We start from the raw sequence: 19,310 nt of genomic DNA on the forward strand, positions 1-19,310 counted from the left end.
AAGTCCAAACAGAATTTGGTTGATATTCATGCATTGATTCCTGGTAGCTCTTCATTTAAATGAGAAATTATAGTGGTCTTCAATTTCTATTACAGATATACAAAGATGGAGCACAGTATTAGTAAGTCCTTGAGGTACATGATAAATCTATGAAGACAAAGTAGAAAGTGATTCACCATGTTTATTTCAATAAGAGATTATTTGCCGTGGTGATAGCTAATTTCTATCATCTTATATTCACATGTGCTGAGAGACATTTTAACCTCAATCAGAAATCAATCCAACTGAAGTGCTTTCATTTTTAAAAACTGTGCCAATATTATGGAAATCATATTTAACAAAGAAATTGGAGAATCAAAGGAATGTTATACTTCTGCTTGTGAGAAGCATATTCTGATTTTAGCACTTAACTTTTACATGTGAAACTATTTGAATCCAAACCCAGCATGAAAAATTGCAAATTTTCAAATATTACTCTTCATTAAATATGTTGGTACGTAATTCTGATGTTAAACATATGAAAATCATAATCATAACACAACTAATTAATGGTGTGCTATAATATATTGGAACTAAAAACTACATAACTCATATTCATGTTTATTTAAATTATTTTATTTGGAAAGTAACCACATCAGTAAAATAAAGAATCTTGCCACAAATCAGGTTTAATAGTTTTCAATATTTTCTGTTAATCATTTTATTATTTTTCTGACAAGACACATAAACACACTATAACTGTAAAAAATTCATTGCAGAAGAAAATTAGTTAATAGTGGACACTTGTCTGTACTCTGCTGAGTTTGTAGTGTACAGCAGTCATCATCATGACTGGATTGTTGCTACCCAAAGCAATACTATTAGAGTACTGAAAACAATGCCATTCTTTGAATAGCAAGTCTTATTTTTCCTTAACTTAATCAACTCTCATCATTTTGAATAATAAGCAACTTTACTCTTGAGTCAGTTGAATATATAAAAATAAATGTAACCCTGTTTGATATCATGATTACTCAAAGGTGTTAAGGAATATTATATGCAGACTGTGTTAAAATATATTATACTACATGATGAAATTGTCAACAAATAGCAACTCAGAAAGAGAATCAGATGACTGATACTGAGTCATGGATGTACACTTGATAATTTTGCACCTCTTGACAATTGACGAAGCAAATCGAAATAGAATGTCGCCAGAGAATGGGATTAAATTTTTCATCAAATACATTTCAACTACTCAGAATATTGTTAGTGAAACAGCCCCTAACGTCTTTGGTTGCAGAAGAAATTTCGTCAGGTTTTCAAATTAAACCATGATCAGAATTAAATAGACCTATATTTAAAATGTAAAAGAATTCAGTAATCAAATTTCAAAAAAGAACAAGGTTTGCCTTATAATATCATATTAGAAACCTTATGAAATAAATTCATTAGTTTGTCAATTACTTACCAATATTTTTAAAATAACTGGTTTAGAGATGGAAAATGACAGCTTCTTTTAACAATTAGTTGCAATTCGATGTTTTTTATACACAAATAATTTTACCTGGAGTGCACTCTGTAGTTAAAATTGAGAATTTTGAACCCTGGAGCTCATTAAGCATTTAATTCAAATATCATAAATACTACTTAAGTTAAAGCTACATGAGATTGAAAGGATAGCATGATACGGTGAGATGAGTGTCCTGTGGAATATCTTTCCGTGGCTGATTTTCATGATGTAATTTGTAAGGAGTTACGTTTAATCCAAATAAAAGTGAAATCTCTCCAATGTACTGGAGCTTTGTGGCTTTGCATTAGAAGCCAAATTTTCTGACAGCACTGATGTGGGTGATGTCCTCATCTTCTGGTAGAGAGAATTGCTGAATTCACTTAATTTTGTACATCCTTCACATACATGAGGAGTAAAAATCTTTGTTACGTCTCCATCTATATGTGCCATGTGCAATCATAGTAATTTTTAATAAATAGAACAGTCAATGCATTAGGAATAGTCACCCTGAAGTTTAATTTCAACAGTATTTCTATTTTGTTTTCATTCATAAACTCTAAAATATAGGAAATCAGAGAGGATATAGATATAGAGAAATCATATCCTTAGAAATTATTCAATCATATTTTGATTTTATATAGATACACAAAAAAGTTGCATCCTCATACACTATGTTAACTTTTGTCCATCTATTTTACAATAGAAACTGCCAGTGTAAGGCTGCAGCCTTTTGATACCTGTAGTGTAGACTTATTTGCTCCTGAAAATCTGTTTGCATTTGAGGTACATTATAGTAGAAATATAAAAAACCTTCTTTTTGCTTGGTAGGGGTTTTTTTTAATCACCAAAATATATTCAATCTTTAAAATAATGTTTTTTTCCTTAAGACATTAAAAGTGTTGCTTACTTCGATGTACTCGTGTTAATTTTGGATAATAATAATAAAAAGAATTGAAAAGAGAAGAAATATTAAAGATCCAATTTGGTGATGACTATGATGGGTGTTGCTGCATCATAGAGAAGTGTAATCCACCATCTGTATTCTTCAGTTTAATACTGACATTTGCTTTGTAATTCTAAACTGCAAAACAATTATTGTATAAAAAGTTCTCTGATTAAATTGGGAGGTGAAATATGAATTAACACGCGAATTCTATAAATGCTCGCCTTCCAGTCTTTAAGACCACATTTCCCTTTTATAAAGTTCTGGAAAATTGACGAGTTGTTAAAAAATGTTATAAGGATAAAGATAGCCACTCTTTTTCTGGTGATAGTTAATCAATCTTTAAATACACTCAGAATCAATAATAAAATGGCAAAGCCCTACCTGACCTTAGTTGGAACTTGGCCATAAAAGACTAGATAGATTATGTAAGGTTTATTTAAATAGTATGTAATCTTTTGTGTCAAATGGTTTAATGATTCTTGTACTTATAAAATATATCCTTTAATACATAGTGAGAAATGCCAAGCGATTTCTCCCAACATAGTTATAAATAAATATAAACTACTAGCTGGTGTAACACAATTATATCTAAGCAATTAGATAATTTCTTACAATTAGTGAATATTCACATCCATTTCACATATTCCCTACTGCAATGCATGTGTGAAAAGTGATTCCTAACTTTGAACAAAATGTCAAGGAACTCAAACTAGACTGTGTGTGACATGGACAGCTTTTGAAATTCTTCACTGCATTACTAACAACCAGTGCTGCCATTTGGTTCTTGAATCCTGATCACGGTGGATCTTCTATATTAGCTTCATTTTCCTGACCTAGCTCCATATCCCATGATTTCCTGAATATCCAGCACTCGACTGATCTCCACTTTAAGTGAACTCAGTCACCTGGCCTTCACAGCTTTCTGGTAGGAAAATGCAAGTCTCACCACCTTCTGGGTGAAGAAGTTTCTCCTCATCTTAGTCCCAACTGGTCTTTCGCTTATGCTGAAACTGACAGACCTGGTCCCAAACTCTTCAGATATGGGAAATAGCCTCCTTGCATCCACCTGTTGAGCCCTGGAAGAACTGTATAAATTTCATTGGGATGACATCGTATTATTCTGACTGTACACCACACGTGAACTGAAGCCTTATCGGAGTCTTTATTGTACACTTGATACACACTGGTGACATCTTTAAGGTAACAATTATTGCTCAAGGCTAATATCGCATACACCAAACCTTACCAGCAAGCCATGGTTTAAAAATAATGGGCTGGATCCTGCTGGTAGATGTAGACAGCTTGGCAGGAAATTTCCAAAGTTATCCCTGCTAAAGTGCTGTGAAGTTGGGGAGCTTGGTTCAGGCCAAACCCCAAACCTAATGATGCTTTTGGAATATTGAAAAAATTACTAGACATTTTCAGATTTTTACAGTCACCTTTTAAAATATTTTTTGGAAAGTATTTAAAGATTTTTAGAAACTATTACAGAGAGTGGTTATTTCAGAAGTTTAAGCTAAGTTCAGGGAATTTTTGAGGACTGGGGTTTATTTATTTATCTTGTTTAGTGAAACAGCATGGAGTAGGCCCTTCCAGCTTCCAGCCCTTCAAGCCACGCTGCCCCAGAAACCCAGCAACCCCACAACCCCAATTAACCCTAACCTAATCACAGGAGACTTTACAATGACCAATAACCTACCCGGTATGTCTTTGGACTGTGGGAGGGAACAGAACACCTGGGGAAAACCTGCTCATTCCACAGGGAGGACACACAGAGACACCTTGCAGAACAGTGCCCGAACTTAACTCCAAACTCGGGAATGCCCTGAGCTGTATACTGTTGCACTAATTGCTATACTACTGAGGTGCCCAGATGCCCTTTGCCAATGATTCACCCTTCACCCTTGTAACTACTGGCCTTAGTGAATGTTTCCACTGCCAACTCTACCAAGAAATCAAAACTTCCTGGATAGAGCCAGGTAAATGTGAGGCATGGATTGATTACAGTGATGTACAGTATTCAAAGGGCAGCCCTGGGCTAAGTAGATTTGACCTAATTCTGTGCTGCAAAGAACTAAGTCCCAAAAATTGGGTCTGTAGTGCTGATGATTGAGTTGCTTGTGATTTAGTCAACAGCACGCATATTGATTTGCTTGCACTATGAATTTTGCAAGCTGCCACACACATGATGAAATGTAGAGCTACTGCAAAAGTAAACCCTGTGGAAATGGGAGGATTATACCATTAATAGTTAGCGATGCCCAAATGGAGTTCAACAGTTAGCTAATGACCTTTTCAAACCTTGCACTGATAAATTGGTATTCCACAGTATGAATAATTTTCACACTCTCCCCTCATACCCCAACTGAATAATCAGATATTTTAATGGATTATTGAGTTAGCTTGGGAATACTATCTACGTACTGCTGCCTGAAGTATACATGAGTCTGGCTGTTGATAACATCTTTCTAAACGTGCATGGAGTGATATGGAAAGAGCTACAGGCTGTTGGCTTGGTTCCAAGTTTCTATACAAATCAATGGATGTGCAAATTGTTATTTCTCTTTAGTGTGAAGGAAGTCTGGGAGAATAAACAGAACACAAGGAAAGGAGAGGTGGAGGAGTGGAGCAGAATGAAGCTTCCAAAAGACCCAGGAGGAAGAGGAGATTGAGCAGGAGGTCATTTTCAGGTAGTATTTCTTTTGCTTACATATGAGGCGAGAAGCATCCTTATGAAATATGATACCTGCTCCAACCTTAGGGAAGGCCTTTTACAAGGCCAGTGTGGAAGGTTAAATTGCATGGCATCCAGGAGATAGCGGATTGAATTTCTAATTGGCTCGGTGGTAGGAAGCAGAGGGTGACGGTTGACAGTTGTTCTTCAGACTGGAGATCATTGTCTTGTGGTACGCCACGAGTTCATGCTGGGACCTTTGTTGTTTGTAATTTACATAAATGATTTTGATGTGAATGTACAAGGCATAATTCAGAAGTTTACAGATGATACTAAAATAGTTGGTGCTGTAGATAGAGTACAAGGTAATGAAAGATTAGAGGGAGATCTTAATCAGCTAAGTATATGGGCTGAGGATTGGCAAATAGCTTTCAATCCAGGTAAATGTAAGGGTCTCCTGGTGACTAAACGAGCTTCACATGGAGTACTCATGTTGTTTACCAGGATAGTGAGCTTCTCTATAATAATTCCTGCTATTGACTACACAAAAGCTGCGCCATGGACATCACACTAATTCTGAGATGTACGAAGTCTGGACATGATTTCACAGTTTTAACAGCCAGCTGCTGTGCAGCACATACAGAGCATCAAGTAACTCAGTACCTTGCTTCTTGACAGCAGGCATATAATCTTCAATTACTGATTCGATGAATGACTTCTGAACAAAGCAACTGGGAGTTCTTGGTCTGGAGGATTCCCTTTGATGACCTGGATGTTGATTCCAGAGAGCTTTGCACTCACTTCTTGGAAACGTGCATACAGTGAATACCATATTGTCACAAGAAACGTGATGAAGCAGAAACATTGATTCCACTGCTGGGATCTCTGGGAGAAACTGGGAGAAAGGAATGGAGTTCTTACAGTTGGCAGAGCATGTCATTAAGGTCACTGAGTTGGTTACTCCATTACTATAGGTTCTGTACCTGTCTAGGTTTCAGGCATCCTTTTCAGGCAAAATTTCCTTAATTTCATTTAATGTACAGATCTTGACACCATTCTTGGTCAATAGAGAGACCAAAAGTACATTGGACAACTGCCTTGTGGAACTCTCCACTCAGTCTGCAGGCCTGGTCCTGGGTTTCTCTGTTCCTGATTGACCCTCCTGTCCCTAACTTTCTATACATTTCCAATGAAGTCCAACATACCAGAACTTCACCTTTCAGACCTGCAGATTGCCATCGTCTAGAATCCTTCTATATCGGATTATGATTCTACCATTCCATTTGCAGGTTGTCTGCAGGTTTTGAACACGTAGATTAAGGACACCTTGTACATGTGGATGAGGGTTTGGGAGATTGGATGGGGATCTTCTGCTGGGTGATAATGGACATTTCCATTTATCTTCTCTCCCTACCCTACTTCTCCTCCTGGCACCTCCAAGCTGTAACAACTGAGGGCCGAGCCATACTGAGCGGAGCTGGGGCACAGGGCAGACTCACTCACTCACTTATTTAATGAGGCCAGTTGGTGGCCACTCTTCTTGCGTCTGATCACTCTCCCATCACAGTTGCTTCTGTCATCTGCTCCCACACGCTGACTTTGTACATTTACAACAGGAACAGTTTGGGTTATGAACAGTTTGCAGGATTGGAAACCCGTCATAACCTGAGGACTGCCTGAGGGGTTGGTGGAGGCATATATCCTTACAAAACTTAAGAAGTATTTCGATTATCACTTGAAATGCCGTGTCATATAAGGCTGCAGGCTGAATGCTGGTAGATGGTATTAGCATAGATAGATATCTGATGGCAGGCATGTTATGGTGTGTCAGAGGCCTGTATAAGGCTGTGACCCTCCCCACTCCAGCCCTGTAGATCCATCCTGGCTTCATCACATCTGATTAACACCCACCTTGCCGGACATCATTATCATTTAATCTCACCTGCATTCCATTCTATCACTAGGTTTCTCTTTTGTCCAAATTTCTCCTTTCCCCTTTTTGGGTCATGCGTCTTTTTTAAACCATTGTTTGTAAATCCTATTTCTTTCTCCACAGATGCTGACTGACCTGTTGTGACTTTCCAGTTCTCAGTTTTATCTCAACATTCCAATACCTTTATTCATAACTTTTCATGGACTTGACAAGCAATTCATATTTATTGTTGTTTAAATATGTGGAATCTTGTAATAAATTTAATAAATAGGACCTCATCCACTTCACTAGCAGCTGTTGAGATGTTAAATCATCTCTGGTGACAACAGTGCATATCCAGTTAAAACAAATTAACTACTCAACTGCTTCACATTTCACTCCTGCATCTTAAAAATGGCTCCCTTTCAGAGAAAAAAATAAATCAAATATATTGTTTTTAAACCTTAAGGAGTTTTAATTATGCAGAATTCATAACATTTCCTTGACTTTCTTCAGTAGTCTTTTTAGTGGTCTGGATAGCGTTGCTTAGAATTTTTATGAACTCCTCTTTTTGATATTGCACAGGTTTTTTCCTGTAAATCTGCAATTAATAAATATTTTGTGTAAATTCTACATTACGAATGGTTTATGGATTAAATCAACAGTATCATTTTATCTCTATTAACAGTTTTTGTGGACATTGTCTCTTTCAAGTAAATAAACTTACGCCACTATTTTGCTCTTTGAATTTATTCAATCAGAACCTATTATTCCGTGGGAGAAGCTGGATTAAAATACTCCATTTCCTTTGTTAGCTCATATATTTTGACTGAGTTTTTCAATGCTTTTTTTTTCAGCTGAGGAGAAAATTCCCCAACTTTCTGGATCCAATAAAATTTGTCTAGTGTTACTGGATCAGTAATATTTGTATTTTCCAATATTACTATAACTAAAGTTTCTCTAGTTAAATTTTCAACTCTTTGTTTTTGGGGAACACTGACTGATTTTTGTTCAACTTAAAAGAATGGTTAGATTCAAAGCCAATTCCTCATCAAGTGAAGTTACTCACTCACCAGCTAATCTTTGACTTTTCAGCTGGGTCCTAAGGGATAAGATGGTCTGAGCAAGGGTTTCCAATTGCAATTCCAGCTGATGACGGTGGGTCTGTTCCTCTTCCAGCTGACTTTCATGTTTCAGATTTTCTCTGTCAAGTGTATGCAGCTGTTCGAAAGCAACAAAAATGCTGGTACTAGTTAATTTCCATTGCTTTTACGTACACATATAAATAAGGAAAAAAATCAACCATATAAATATACAGTATGCTTCACATTATTTATAGGCCAAAGACATAAAATCAAATCTGTAATGATGGGAATATATTTGTGTTGCAGTACGTATGAAATATTTAAAGATATATTGTAGATTAACTTTACTCCCCAATAAATAACATTTATTCAGAAAAAATGATGAGACCGAAGCTGTGGTAGAATAGATGTTTCCTTTTCTGGGGAAAACAATATTGCATTTTATACTGTCAAGTCAACCAAACATGTAAAGTTACTCAGTACATTACAACTGTTTTGGATGCTTAGTCATCTCATTCTCTTCCTGCTAAATATCATACCTTACACACATCAGGTTTTATGCTTTTTTCTATTAAGAGAAAATGTTGCAGCTCCTTTATCTTTCAATTAGAATGCATGAGAATCAACATCAAAACTGGCTCATTGCACTAACACCGGAAATTCTGTCTCTAGTTTTGAAATAGGGTGGGTAACATGCAGAAAGTTCGCAAAGGGACATTAAATAAAATTGAGTGGGCAGAAAATGGCAGAGTTTATCATGAAAAAGTTGAGTTGACCAACTACGGGCCCAAGAAGAAATATCAGAGTGCTTTGTAACTGGTGAATAACCATATGCTGTAGAAGAGCAACAGGATTTGACAGTCCAGTTATACAAATATTCTGAAGTGAGTACATGTCTAAAAATAATAGCCATAGAGTTTATTAACCAAGTTTGATAAAGATCTGACATCAAAGTAGTGGGCTGCTTAAAACCTGTTTGCAGTTCTATAATGAGTTTTAAATTGTATCAAAGGAAGGAAGGTTGGGGTTCACTTGTGTGCAGAATCTAGTCCAGATCAAGACATAGCATTTAAGCCCGGTTTCTGATTTGCCCTTACATAGATGCATTTAATAATGGTGACGTCCTAAATGTATTTCTCTAGGTCTATCAACAAATACACTCAAAAACTTTGATAGATTTACCGTGGAGGGCATTCTGACAGGGTACGTCACTGTCTGATATGGGGGTGGGGGGAGGGAGCGCAACTGCACAGGACCGAAAGAAGCTGTAGAGGGTTGTAAATTTAGTCAGCTCCATCTTGAGTACTAGCCTGCAAAGTACCCAGGACATCTTCAAGGAGCGGTGTCTCAGAAAGGCAGCGTCCATTATTAAGGACCTCCAGCACCCAGTGTTTTCTCACTGTTATCATCAGGTAGGAAGTACAGAAGTCTGAAGGCACACACTTAGTGATTCAGGAACAGCTTCTTCCCCTCTGCCATCTGGTTCCTAAATGGCCATTGACCCCTTGGACACTACCTCACTTATTTTTAGTACTATCCAAGACACCTACAAGGAGTGGTGCCTTAGGAAGACAGTGTCCATCATTAAGGACCCCCACCACCCAGGGCATGCCCTCTTCTCATTGCTACCATCAGGAAGGAGGTACAGAAGCCTCCTTCTGTACCTCCTCACACACTCAGTGATTCAGGAACAGCTTCTTCTCCTCTGTCAACTGATTACTAAATAGACATTGAACCCTCACTTTTTGAATATATATTATTTGTTTATTGCATGATTTTTTATCTATTCAATATACATACTGTATACTGTAAAGGATTTATTTATTTATTACTTCTGTATTATGTATTACATCGAACTGCTGCTGCTAAGTTAACAAATTTCACGACAAATGCTGGTGATAAAAAACCTGATTCTGATTCTGATGTTGGTATTATGCAGGCCTAATGTGTTCTCACCTGTGGAAGCAAAATCAGTGCACTGACAGAATTTAGGCAGGACTGTTTTTAAGACAGCACGGTTGAAGTTGCCAACAACAATAAAGAAACTATTGGAGTTGGTTTGTAAGTCACTGATGGCGCCATAGAGCTCACACAATGCTTCCCCAGCATTGGCATGGGGGGGGGGGGGGTTGAGGGGGATGTATACAGCCTCAGTTGCAATAGCAGTGAACTTCTTTGGTAAACAGAAGGGTCTGTGTTTCACCATTAAGAACTCTACCATATGCGAACTATGGGTCTCCACTACCGAAGTGTTCACACACCAGTTCTTTTTAATGCAGATACATACTCCTCCACTACGGGTCTTGTGACAGCTCGTGTGAATTCTGTCTGCCCAAAAAGAGGTGAAACACTTTAGTTAGATGGCCGCTTCAGGGGTGGTATCCTGAAACCATATTTCCGTCAAGATGAGCGCGTATCTGTCCTTCATCTCACGCTGATTCTGTCTCAGACACAGGTAGCCTAGTTTATTTTCCAGCGATCAAATATTTGAAAGTAAAATTGATGGGGGAGCTGGCCTGCAGGGTTTTGCCTTCAGTATTGCACGAACACCAGTGCATTTTCCGTACTTTGGTTTCCTCACGCACCACTTCCAGTGGCATCTCTTCTGGATGGCTGTTGCGCGGAACGCAACAAGCCCATGCTGTGGAGTTCATCTGCTATCCAACAACTGTAGTGAGGAAGACCTGGAGCACGTGATGTTCTGAATACCCAGCAGTGTCTTGCGATCATAGGCATAAGGACAAACAATTGCACCATTAGTTGGAGCTGGAGGGCCCACTGCACACCTTGGTTAATGGCAAATGGTGCTTTAGCCAAAATATAGGTCAATATATCCTTTGTGATGGGCAGCATTAAAAACTGAATGCAATGTTCTCTGTGGTCTGTACAGATGGTATATCACTACCCAGCACCAGATCGTGACTGCATTCGGCATGTTTTATTGTCCACATGCAGTGTATAAGAAACAGCATCAACAGATAGCCCATGTAATGACCTAGTCACTTTGATTTTGGATTGCAGAGGAATGGACAGATTACTGTAATAATCCAAGCATTGACTTTCATGAGTAATAGTTATAGTCGCACAGCAACTATAATTTCAGGGCAGTGAATCCTTTTTGCTTCTGGTGTACAGGATTGTTGAGATGTACTATATAAACTTCACTGTGGAGAAGCCTGCATTCCTGACCAAAAAGAAACATGTTCTCCTTATTTTCTCATCACTGGCAGGTGGTGCTTAAGCATCACCATTTGGTTCTCTCGGTTTAAACAAAGATGGTTCACTAACCATGCTTAAGCAAGGGCGGATGCCATATTGCAAGAAGTCAGCCAATTTGCACGGGCATTCTATCTTATCTGCTGCATGGCACAATTCCTCCCTAGCAGCTCTTGGAGTACATAAAAACTGACTGCTAACAATTCCAATTTATTGACATATGAACATTTTTATTCAAATATTGTAATAAGGTTTAACATCCAGCAGATGGTGTCTGGGGACAGATATTCTTGGAAGTTTGCGAAAACTTTCAAAGCAGTTGGGACCATGTACACTAGTTATTTCTGCTCATTTTTCAAGGCAACATTGAAATGGAGAAAACAGGATTACTTGATCTGAGGTTAATACATTCACATATTTCACAGAATGGGATGAAACATTGCTTACTCTGAAACTAACACAATATAGTTTAAGTACATATTTATAAATATGAAAATGATATTTTTAACTTTATATTAAAGTCAAGTCATATATAAACCCACTTTTTCAATAAGTATATTCATGGTAGTGTAATGGTTAGCACGATGCTATTTACAGCTCAGAGCATTAGAGTTCGGAGCTCAGTTCTGGCATCCTCTGTAAGGAGTTTGTATGCTCTCCATAGGATTCCTCCGGGTACTCTGGTTTGCTCCGGGTGTTCCAGTTTCCTCCCATAGTCCAAAAATGTACTGGTTAGTAGGTTAATTAGTCACTGGAAATTGTCCTGTGATTAGGCTAGGGTTAAATAAGTGGGTTGCTGGGTAGCACGACTTATTAGGCCAGCAGGGCCTTTTCCATGCTGTACCTCCAAATAAATGAGTAACTAAACATGGACCATCTCTGTCTCCTCTTCTATTTATTAACTTGTCTCTGGTGATAGGCTATAGACTAACAACCATCTCGGTCCCTGCTACTTTGCTTTCACTTTCTCCATGGCACTTCCTACACTCATTTCCCCTCTCATAGCGTTCTCATCAGCTTTGTATCTGCTCTGATGATGCCACCTTCCAAAATGATGTAGCTATTTATAACCTATATTACTGTTCTAGATGAAGGGCTTGAATCTTATTATACATTTGCTGATGACATAAAGGTAGATGTGAAATATTTTGATGAGGAAGACATGAAGAGCCTGCAAAAAAGGTGCAGGCAGTTGAAGTGAATGGGCAACAAAATGACAAATAGGAAAAAATGTGGGAAATGCAACACTGAAAGAATGGACAAATACACTTAAATGATGTGAGGCTACTTAATGTTCATGTTGAGAGATATCTGCAACGTTATCGGAAACCGAACTGAAGAGACGTAGGGAGGGGCGGTTGGCTCACAAATACAGAAAGCTTGTAGGCGGTGTGAGAGGGAGGATAGGCAGGTGATAGAGATTGACTGATGGTTTGAAATGTGCCTATTTTAATGTAAGGAGTATCATGAACAAAGCGGATGAGTTTAGAGTGTGGATCAGTACTTGGAGCTATGATATTGTGGCCATTACAGAGACTAGGATGGCTCAGGGGCAGGAATAGTTACTTAGAGTGCCAGGCTTTAGATGTTTCAGAAAGGACAGGGAAGGAGGCAAAAGAGGTGGGGGTGTAGCACTGTTGATCAGAGATAGTGTCATGGCTGCAGAAAAGGAGGAAGTCATGGAGGGATTGTCATACTGAGTTTCTGAGGGGGAAGTTAGAAACAGGAAGAAATTAATAACTTGACCGGGTGGTTTTTATAGACCACCAAACAGTAATGGGGACATCGAGGAGCAGATGGGGAGACAGATTCTGGAAAGGTGTAATAATAACAGAGTTGTTATGGTGGGAGATTTTAATTTCTGAAATATTGATTGGCATCTCCCCAGAGCAAGGGGTTTAGATGGAGTGGAGTTTGTTAGGTGTGTTCCGTAAGGTTTCCTGACACAGTACGTAGATCAGCCTACAAGAGGAGAGGCGGTACTTGATCTGGTATTGGGAAATTAACCTGGTCAGGTGTCAGGTCTCTCAGTGGGAGAGCATTTTGGAGATAGTGATCACAATTCTATCTCCTTTACCACAGCTTTAGAGAGGGATGGAATAGACAAGTTAGGAAAGTGTTTAATTGGAGGAAGGGGAAATATGAAGCTATCAGGCAGGAACTTGGAAGCAGATGTTCTCAGAGAAATGTACGGCAGAAATGTGGCAAATGTTCAGGGGATATTTGCATGGCGTTCTGCATAGGTACGTTCCAATGAGACAGGGAAAGGACGGTGGGGTACAGGAACTGTGGTGTACAAAGGCAGTTGAAAATCCAGTCAAGAAAAGAAAAGCTTATGAAAGATTCAAAAAACTAGGTAATGATAGAGTTGTAGAAAATTATAAACCTAGCAGGAAGGAATTTAAGAATGAAATTAGGAGAGGCAGAAGGGTAGAGAGTTGATGAAGGTAGAGCAGTAGATGTAGTGTATATGGATTTCAGCAAGGCACTTGATAAGATAGCCCATGCAAGGCTTATTGAGAAAGTAAGGAGGCATGGGATCTAAGGGAACATTGCTTTGTGGATCCAGAACTGGCTTGCCCACAGAAAGCAAAGAGTGGTTGTAGACCAGTCATATTCTGCATGGAGGATGGTGACCAGTGGTGTGCCTCAGAGATCTGTTCTGGGACCCCTTCTCTTTGTGATTTTTATAAATGACCTGGATGAGGAAGTGGAGGGATGGGTTAGTCAATTTTCTGATGACACAAAGGTTGGTGGTGTTGTGGATAGTGTAGACTCCTGGATAGGTACATGGAGCTTTGAAAAATAGAGGGCTATGGGTTCGGCACAACATTGTGGGCTGAAGGGCCTGTATTGTGCTGTATGTTTTCTATGTTTCTATGTTAACAGGTGGGTTCAATACCAATCAGTATGTTATATAGCCTTTAATTGCAATGAGTATACGGTACAAAACACTCTATTATCTAATTTGAGTAGATCACACATGGAATATGACATAAGTTTTGTTCTTCTTAATTAAAGAAAGATGGGTTTACATTGGATAATAGAGTGAAGGTTCTGCAAATTAATTCCTGGATGAGAAGATTGCCCCATGAGAACAGATTGATTAGAATTAGACTATAATAAGTGGAGTTTAGAAGAATGATAGGTGATTTCTCTGAAGCTTGAGTGATTCTGTGAGAGTTTCACAGCATCATTGCTCTGATAATGCTTTTCTTGATGGGTAGAATCTAGAGGTAGGGACCATTGTCGTAAGATTAGTGGTCACTATTGTCACCTGATGAGAAATTCTTTTCTTCTGTGGCTCTGGAATTTTGGAATTCTTTGTATGTCAAGTCACCTTGTTATTTTTTATTTCAAGGCTTCAATAATTAGATTTCTCAATAACAGCATCAGTGGAGAGTGTAGTGACTATCTGCATCACACCCTGGCATGGAAACACCAATACCTTTGAATGGAAAACCCTACGGAAGGTAGTGAATTTGGCCTAGTACATCATGGGTAAAGCCCTCCCAACCATTGCACACATCTACATGAAACACTGTCGAGGAAAACAGCATCCATCATCAGAGATCCTCACCATCCATAAACACGAGGAAATCTGCAGATGCTGGAAATTCAAGCCACACACATCAACGTTGCTGCTGAACGCAGCAGGCTAGGCAGCATCTCTAGGAAGAGGTACAGTCAACATTTCGGGCCGAGACCCTTCGTCAGGACTAACTGAAAGAAGAGCTAGTAAGAGATTTGAAAGTGGGAGGGGGAGGGGGAGATCCAAAATGATAGGAGAAGACAGGAGGGGGAGGGATGGAGCCAAGAGCTGGACAGGTGATTGGCAAAAGGGATATGAGAGGATCATGGGACAGGAGGCCTAGGGAGAAAGAAAAGGGGGGGGGGAACCCAGAGGATGGGCAAGGGGTATAGTGAGAGGGACAGAGGGAGAAAAAGGAGAGAGAGAGAGAAAAAGAATGTGTGTATATAAATAAATAAAGGATGGGGTATGAGGGGGAGGTGGGGCATTAGCGGAAGTTAGAGAAGTCAATGTTCATGCCATCAGGTTGGAGGCTACCCAGACGGAATATAAGGTTTTGTTCCTCCAACCTGAGTGTGGCTTCATCTTTACAGTAGAGGAAGCCATGGATAGACGTATCAGAATGGGAATGGGATATGGAATTAATATGTGTGGTCACTGGGAGATCCTGCTTTCTCTGGCGGACAGAGCATAGGTGTTCAGCGAAACAATCTCCCAGTCTGAACATCAAACATAGAACATAGAATAGTACAGCACAGTACAGGCCCTTTGGCCCACAATGTTGTGCCGACCCTCAAGCCCTGCCCCCACCTTAAATTCCTCCGTATACCTGTCTAGTAGTCTGCGTTGGGTCTCGCCAATATATAGAAGGCCACATCGGGAGCACCGGACGCAGTATATCACCCATGATCCTCTCATATCCCTTTTGCCAATCAACTCTCCAGCTCTTGGCTCCATCCCTCCCCCTCCTGTCTTCTCCTGTCATTTTGGATCTCCCCCTCCCTCTCACACTTTCAAATCTCTTACTAGCTCTTCTTTCAGTTAGTCCTGACGAAAAACCTCGGCCTGAAACGTCAAATGTACCTCTTCCTAGAGATGCTGCGTTCCTCACCATCCATGCTCTTTTCTCACTGCTGCCACTAGGTAGAAGGGACAACAGCTTCAGGGCTTGCATCTCCAGGCTCAAGAACAGTTACCATCAGGCTCTTGAACAAAAGAGGATAACTACACTTGTTTGCCAAACAATTGAGATGTTCCCATAACTAATGATCTCACTTTAAGGACTCTTTATCTTGTTATTTCATGTTATTGTTATCTCTAGCAATTTATTTATATTTGCATTTGCAGAGTTTGTTATCTTCTGTACGCTACTTGATCTTTCATTGATCATGTTATAGTTATTATTCTATAGATTTACTGAGTATGTTCACAGGAAAATTAATTTCAGGGTTGTATGCAGTGACCTATTTGTACTCTGAGAATAAAATTTACTTTGAACTTTGATCCCAGGGTAATTGGATCAGACAGGAAAACCTTGAGACCAAAGTTTAAATTGGACATGACCTTACCAAATGGTAGAGGATGACCAAGTAAGCATATAGTCATTTTTTGCTCCTATTTATGCTCATATTCAATAGATTACCCTCTGCCTTTAACAACACAAAACCACCAAACATATTTTCTCCCCCTTGACATTGTGAGTGGACCACCCATTTAACACCCACATGCTCTGACACTTGCTCCTGCAACAATAGGAGATGTCATTTTACTTTCTGTCTTCCCATTGCCCATCATTTCAAACCTTCCTGCCAGGTGAAACAATTTACTTGTACTTCTTTCAGTAATAATTGTTGCCCATATCGCAGACTCTGAGGAAAAGCTTCACATGTTGGGTTAATGCTATATGTTAAATCTCTGTTATGGTCTTCCTCTGTGAAACAGCAAGCTAAAGGCACTCTGCCCTAAGTCACTGACATCAGTCTATTGAAGTTCACCATATATAAGAGAAACAGCACCTTTCACTCAACAATGAACTTAGATCATTACACCATCCCATTAATTTTGGAGAACACTACATATCAATGATCTTGCTATTGCTTTTTTATGCCTTCATGGACTCAATGAACGGAATCAGAAACCTATTACCACACCCTTCAGACTCACAATTCCATAGCTTTTACCATTTAATGTTATCTGTTTTACCTTATCAGAGATTCTTTTTGTTCTTTCTGCAATATTTCTTTCTCTGTCTCCTTGCTTAATTGTTATACCTGAAACTTGTTTCCATTCAAATTAAAGACGCACATGCTTTCTCGACCTTCCCATCCACAAGCACTAACAACAGATTTCCTCCTTTATTTCTCGCATTTTTCTTTATCAGGAAACCATAAATTTTGTAATAGTAAAATACATTTGGACACAATGAATAAATGCTATGCAAAGATGTGGGTTTTTAAATTCTTTTGGAAATGTAAGGTATATTAAAAGAATAAATCAGTCATTCCCTTATTTGTCTGATTTTTAAATTTTTTGAATAAAAGGTGCACAAACTGGTGCAGGGAATTAGCATTTGGAAAAATGAAGGATGCTAATATTAAGGTACATCTTAATGGGAAGGGTGCTGATAATATGAGACTGTAAACACGTAAAGGCCTCTCTTCAAGTTGCCTTTACATTTGTCTTTAAGGGAAGGAAATCTTAGGTACTCTAAGTTGCAGCATTGTGCTTTGATAGTTTTTTTCAACCTGAGAACTTACTGAACAATTGACTTACATTCCATACACACAGATGCTTTTAATCTTAAAATAGGCAAAAGATGTTGTACAATTTATTAAAGCATTCCTGCATACAAGGAATAAGACTAGAGTAGGAAATTATTTTTCATTATGCTTCAGATTTTGAATTACATACAGATGTAATTTAGAATGGTTGGGGTAAGGCTTATTCTTTAAAAAAACATGACTCTACCCTTTTCTTCAAAAATAAAAATGTATCACTGAGAAATATCACAGTTTATAGAATATGGAATTATGGTTGAAATGAATTTCAAGATAGTTGTTGAATTCTATAATTTCCTCAATATTACAAGAATAATTTCAATTTATAAAGATTTCAAAAAGCCATCTAAATATTTTAATAGTAAACCTAATGTTATACATATTCATCTGTGAATATAGTCCAAATTTTCTAACACCGTCCTTATATTGTTTTAATTATAACAATGATATAAAATTAGGTAATTTAGTATTATTTAAGCTAAGATTCTGCAGTCAAATTTGCAAAATTTCCTCCTGAATTTGTACTGACTTGACTGGCCTCATTATTTGAAACAACTTAGTTGGAATCAATATCTGTAATGATTCATTCTTTTGATTAAGAACTGACTCCATCTGCAGATGTCAGATAATTACTGAGATGGCCTATAGTGTGAATCTTTCACAACTTGTCTCTTTCACTTCTTATTCCCAAAACAGTCTAATGACTTCTTCCTATGCTGCAGTATTAACTCTCTTAGGCTAATTCTGTTACCTTAAGACAAAAATCAGACATGCCGAATTAATAGAAAATAACTTAAATGTAAACCTAAGTCTCTGACAGAATTATAAGCAATACAATTGGATCATATGAAAGAGCATTTAAAATTAGGAGGATAAAAAAGCATTTTAGTTGTAAAATTTTTACTGATATTTCTTTTAACTATAAAGAAGAAAACAAAATTATTGCCAATACTGATCTCAATGAAGAACTTTGGACTCAGATAAACATTTTATATAAACCTTAACTCTTGAAAAACCGCAATTCTGAAATCCGTGGTTTCATAATTTTTGTAAATTATGTAACACTTTAAAGCAACATTTTCACCAATGCTTTACACCATTGACAGTGTTCATATTTTTTCAGAGCTGGGACAGTCATTCACCACTCTGTGCATGATTATTGGAGTTCTGGACAAATGGGTCACCAGTGTGAAGTACACATTTTCAATACTGCAATAAAAAATTAAAGCTATATTTTGCTCTCTGGATTAGGTTGACGGGAGAGATAGAAAAGTGAATGGACAGCAAATCCATTAAGAAGTGTTAACAGATTCCTCTTCCATTTTTACTACTGCTTGGAGATTTGTTCTCATGGTGAAATGGGGCAGGAATTGTACAAGTGATAGATTGTTTAGACCTTGTTTAAAAATTACACTTTATATCATGTGGGCAATTCTTATCTAATGGTTCTTTTTTATGGTAGACAGGAAGTTTAATATCAAGGTGAGGGGAAGGGTTGCTAGGGAAGAACGGTCACCACATCTGCTCCTTGGATGCAGATTAAAGTCAATGGAATTTAATTTCTGAAGTGGTCTGCATGTGCAACCTCTGCAATTAACAAAGGCTGTATTATACATCAACCCCAAATCATCTTTAGGACGAGATGTTGAGTTATACAGATGTACATAAAAGCTATC

General features: G+C 38.2%; 1 protein-coding gene across 11 annotated transcripts in view; it reads right to left on the reverse strand.

Annotated features, from left to right (window-relative positions):
• The window catches only part of LOC140195234 (uncharacterized), a 665,367-nt gene that overhangs the window by 71,317 nt on the left and 574,740 nt on the right, over nt 1–19,310 (reverse strand). For 9 of the 11 annotated variants that reach the window (XM_072253330.1, XM_072253298.1, XM_072253321.1 and 6 more), the window contains 2 exons: nt 8,098–8,245; nt 7,532–7,625 (listed from right to left, as the gene is read on the reverse strand). In XM_072253330.1, the coding sequence (XP_072109431.1) occupies nt 7,549–7,625; nt 8,098–8,245 (225 nt within the window). In that variant the 3' untranslated portion in view covers nt 7,532–7,548. Of the gene's footprint in view, nt 1–2,132; nt 6,008–7,531; nt 7,626–8,097; nt 8,246–19,310 lie in introns of those variants that run through there. The other 2 variants (XM_072253262.1, XM_072253281.1) reach the window with 2 other exon arrangements.

Source organism: Mobula birostris, chromosome 1, assembly GCF_030028105.1.
Source record: "Mobula birostris isolate sMobBir1 chromosome 1, sMobBir1.hap1, whole genome shotgun sequence".
In the NCBI taxonomy this organism is placed as follows: domain Eukaryota; kingdom Metazoa; phylum Chordata; class Chondrichthyes; order Myliobatiformes; family Myliobatidae; genus Mobula; species Mobula birostris.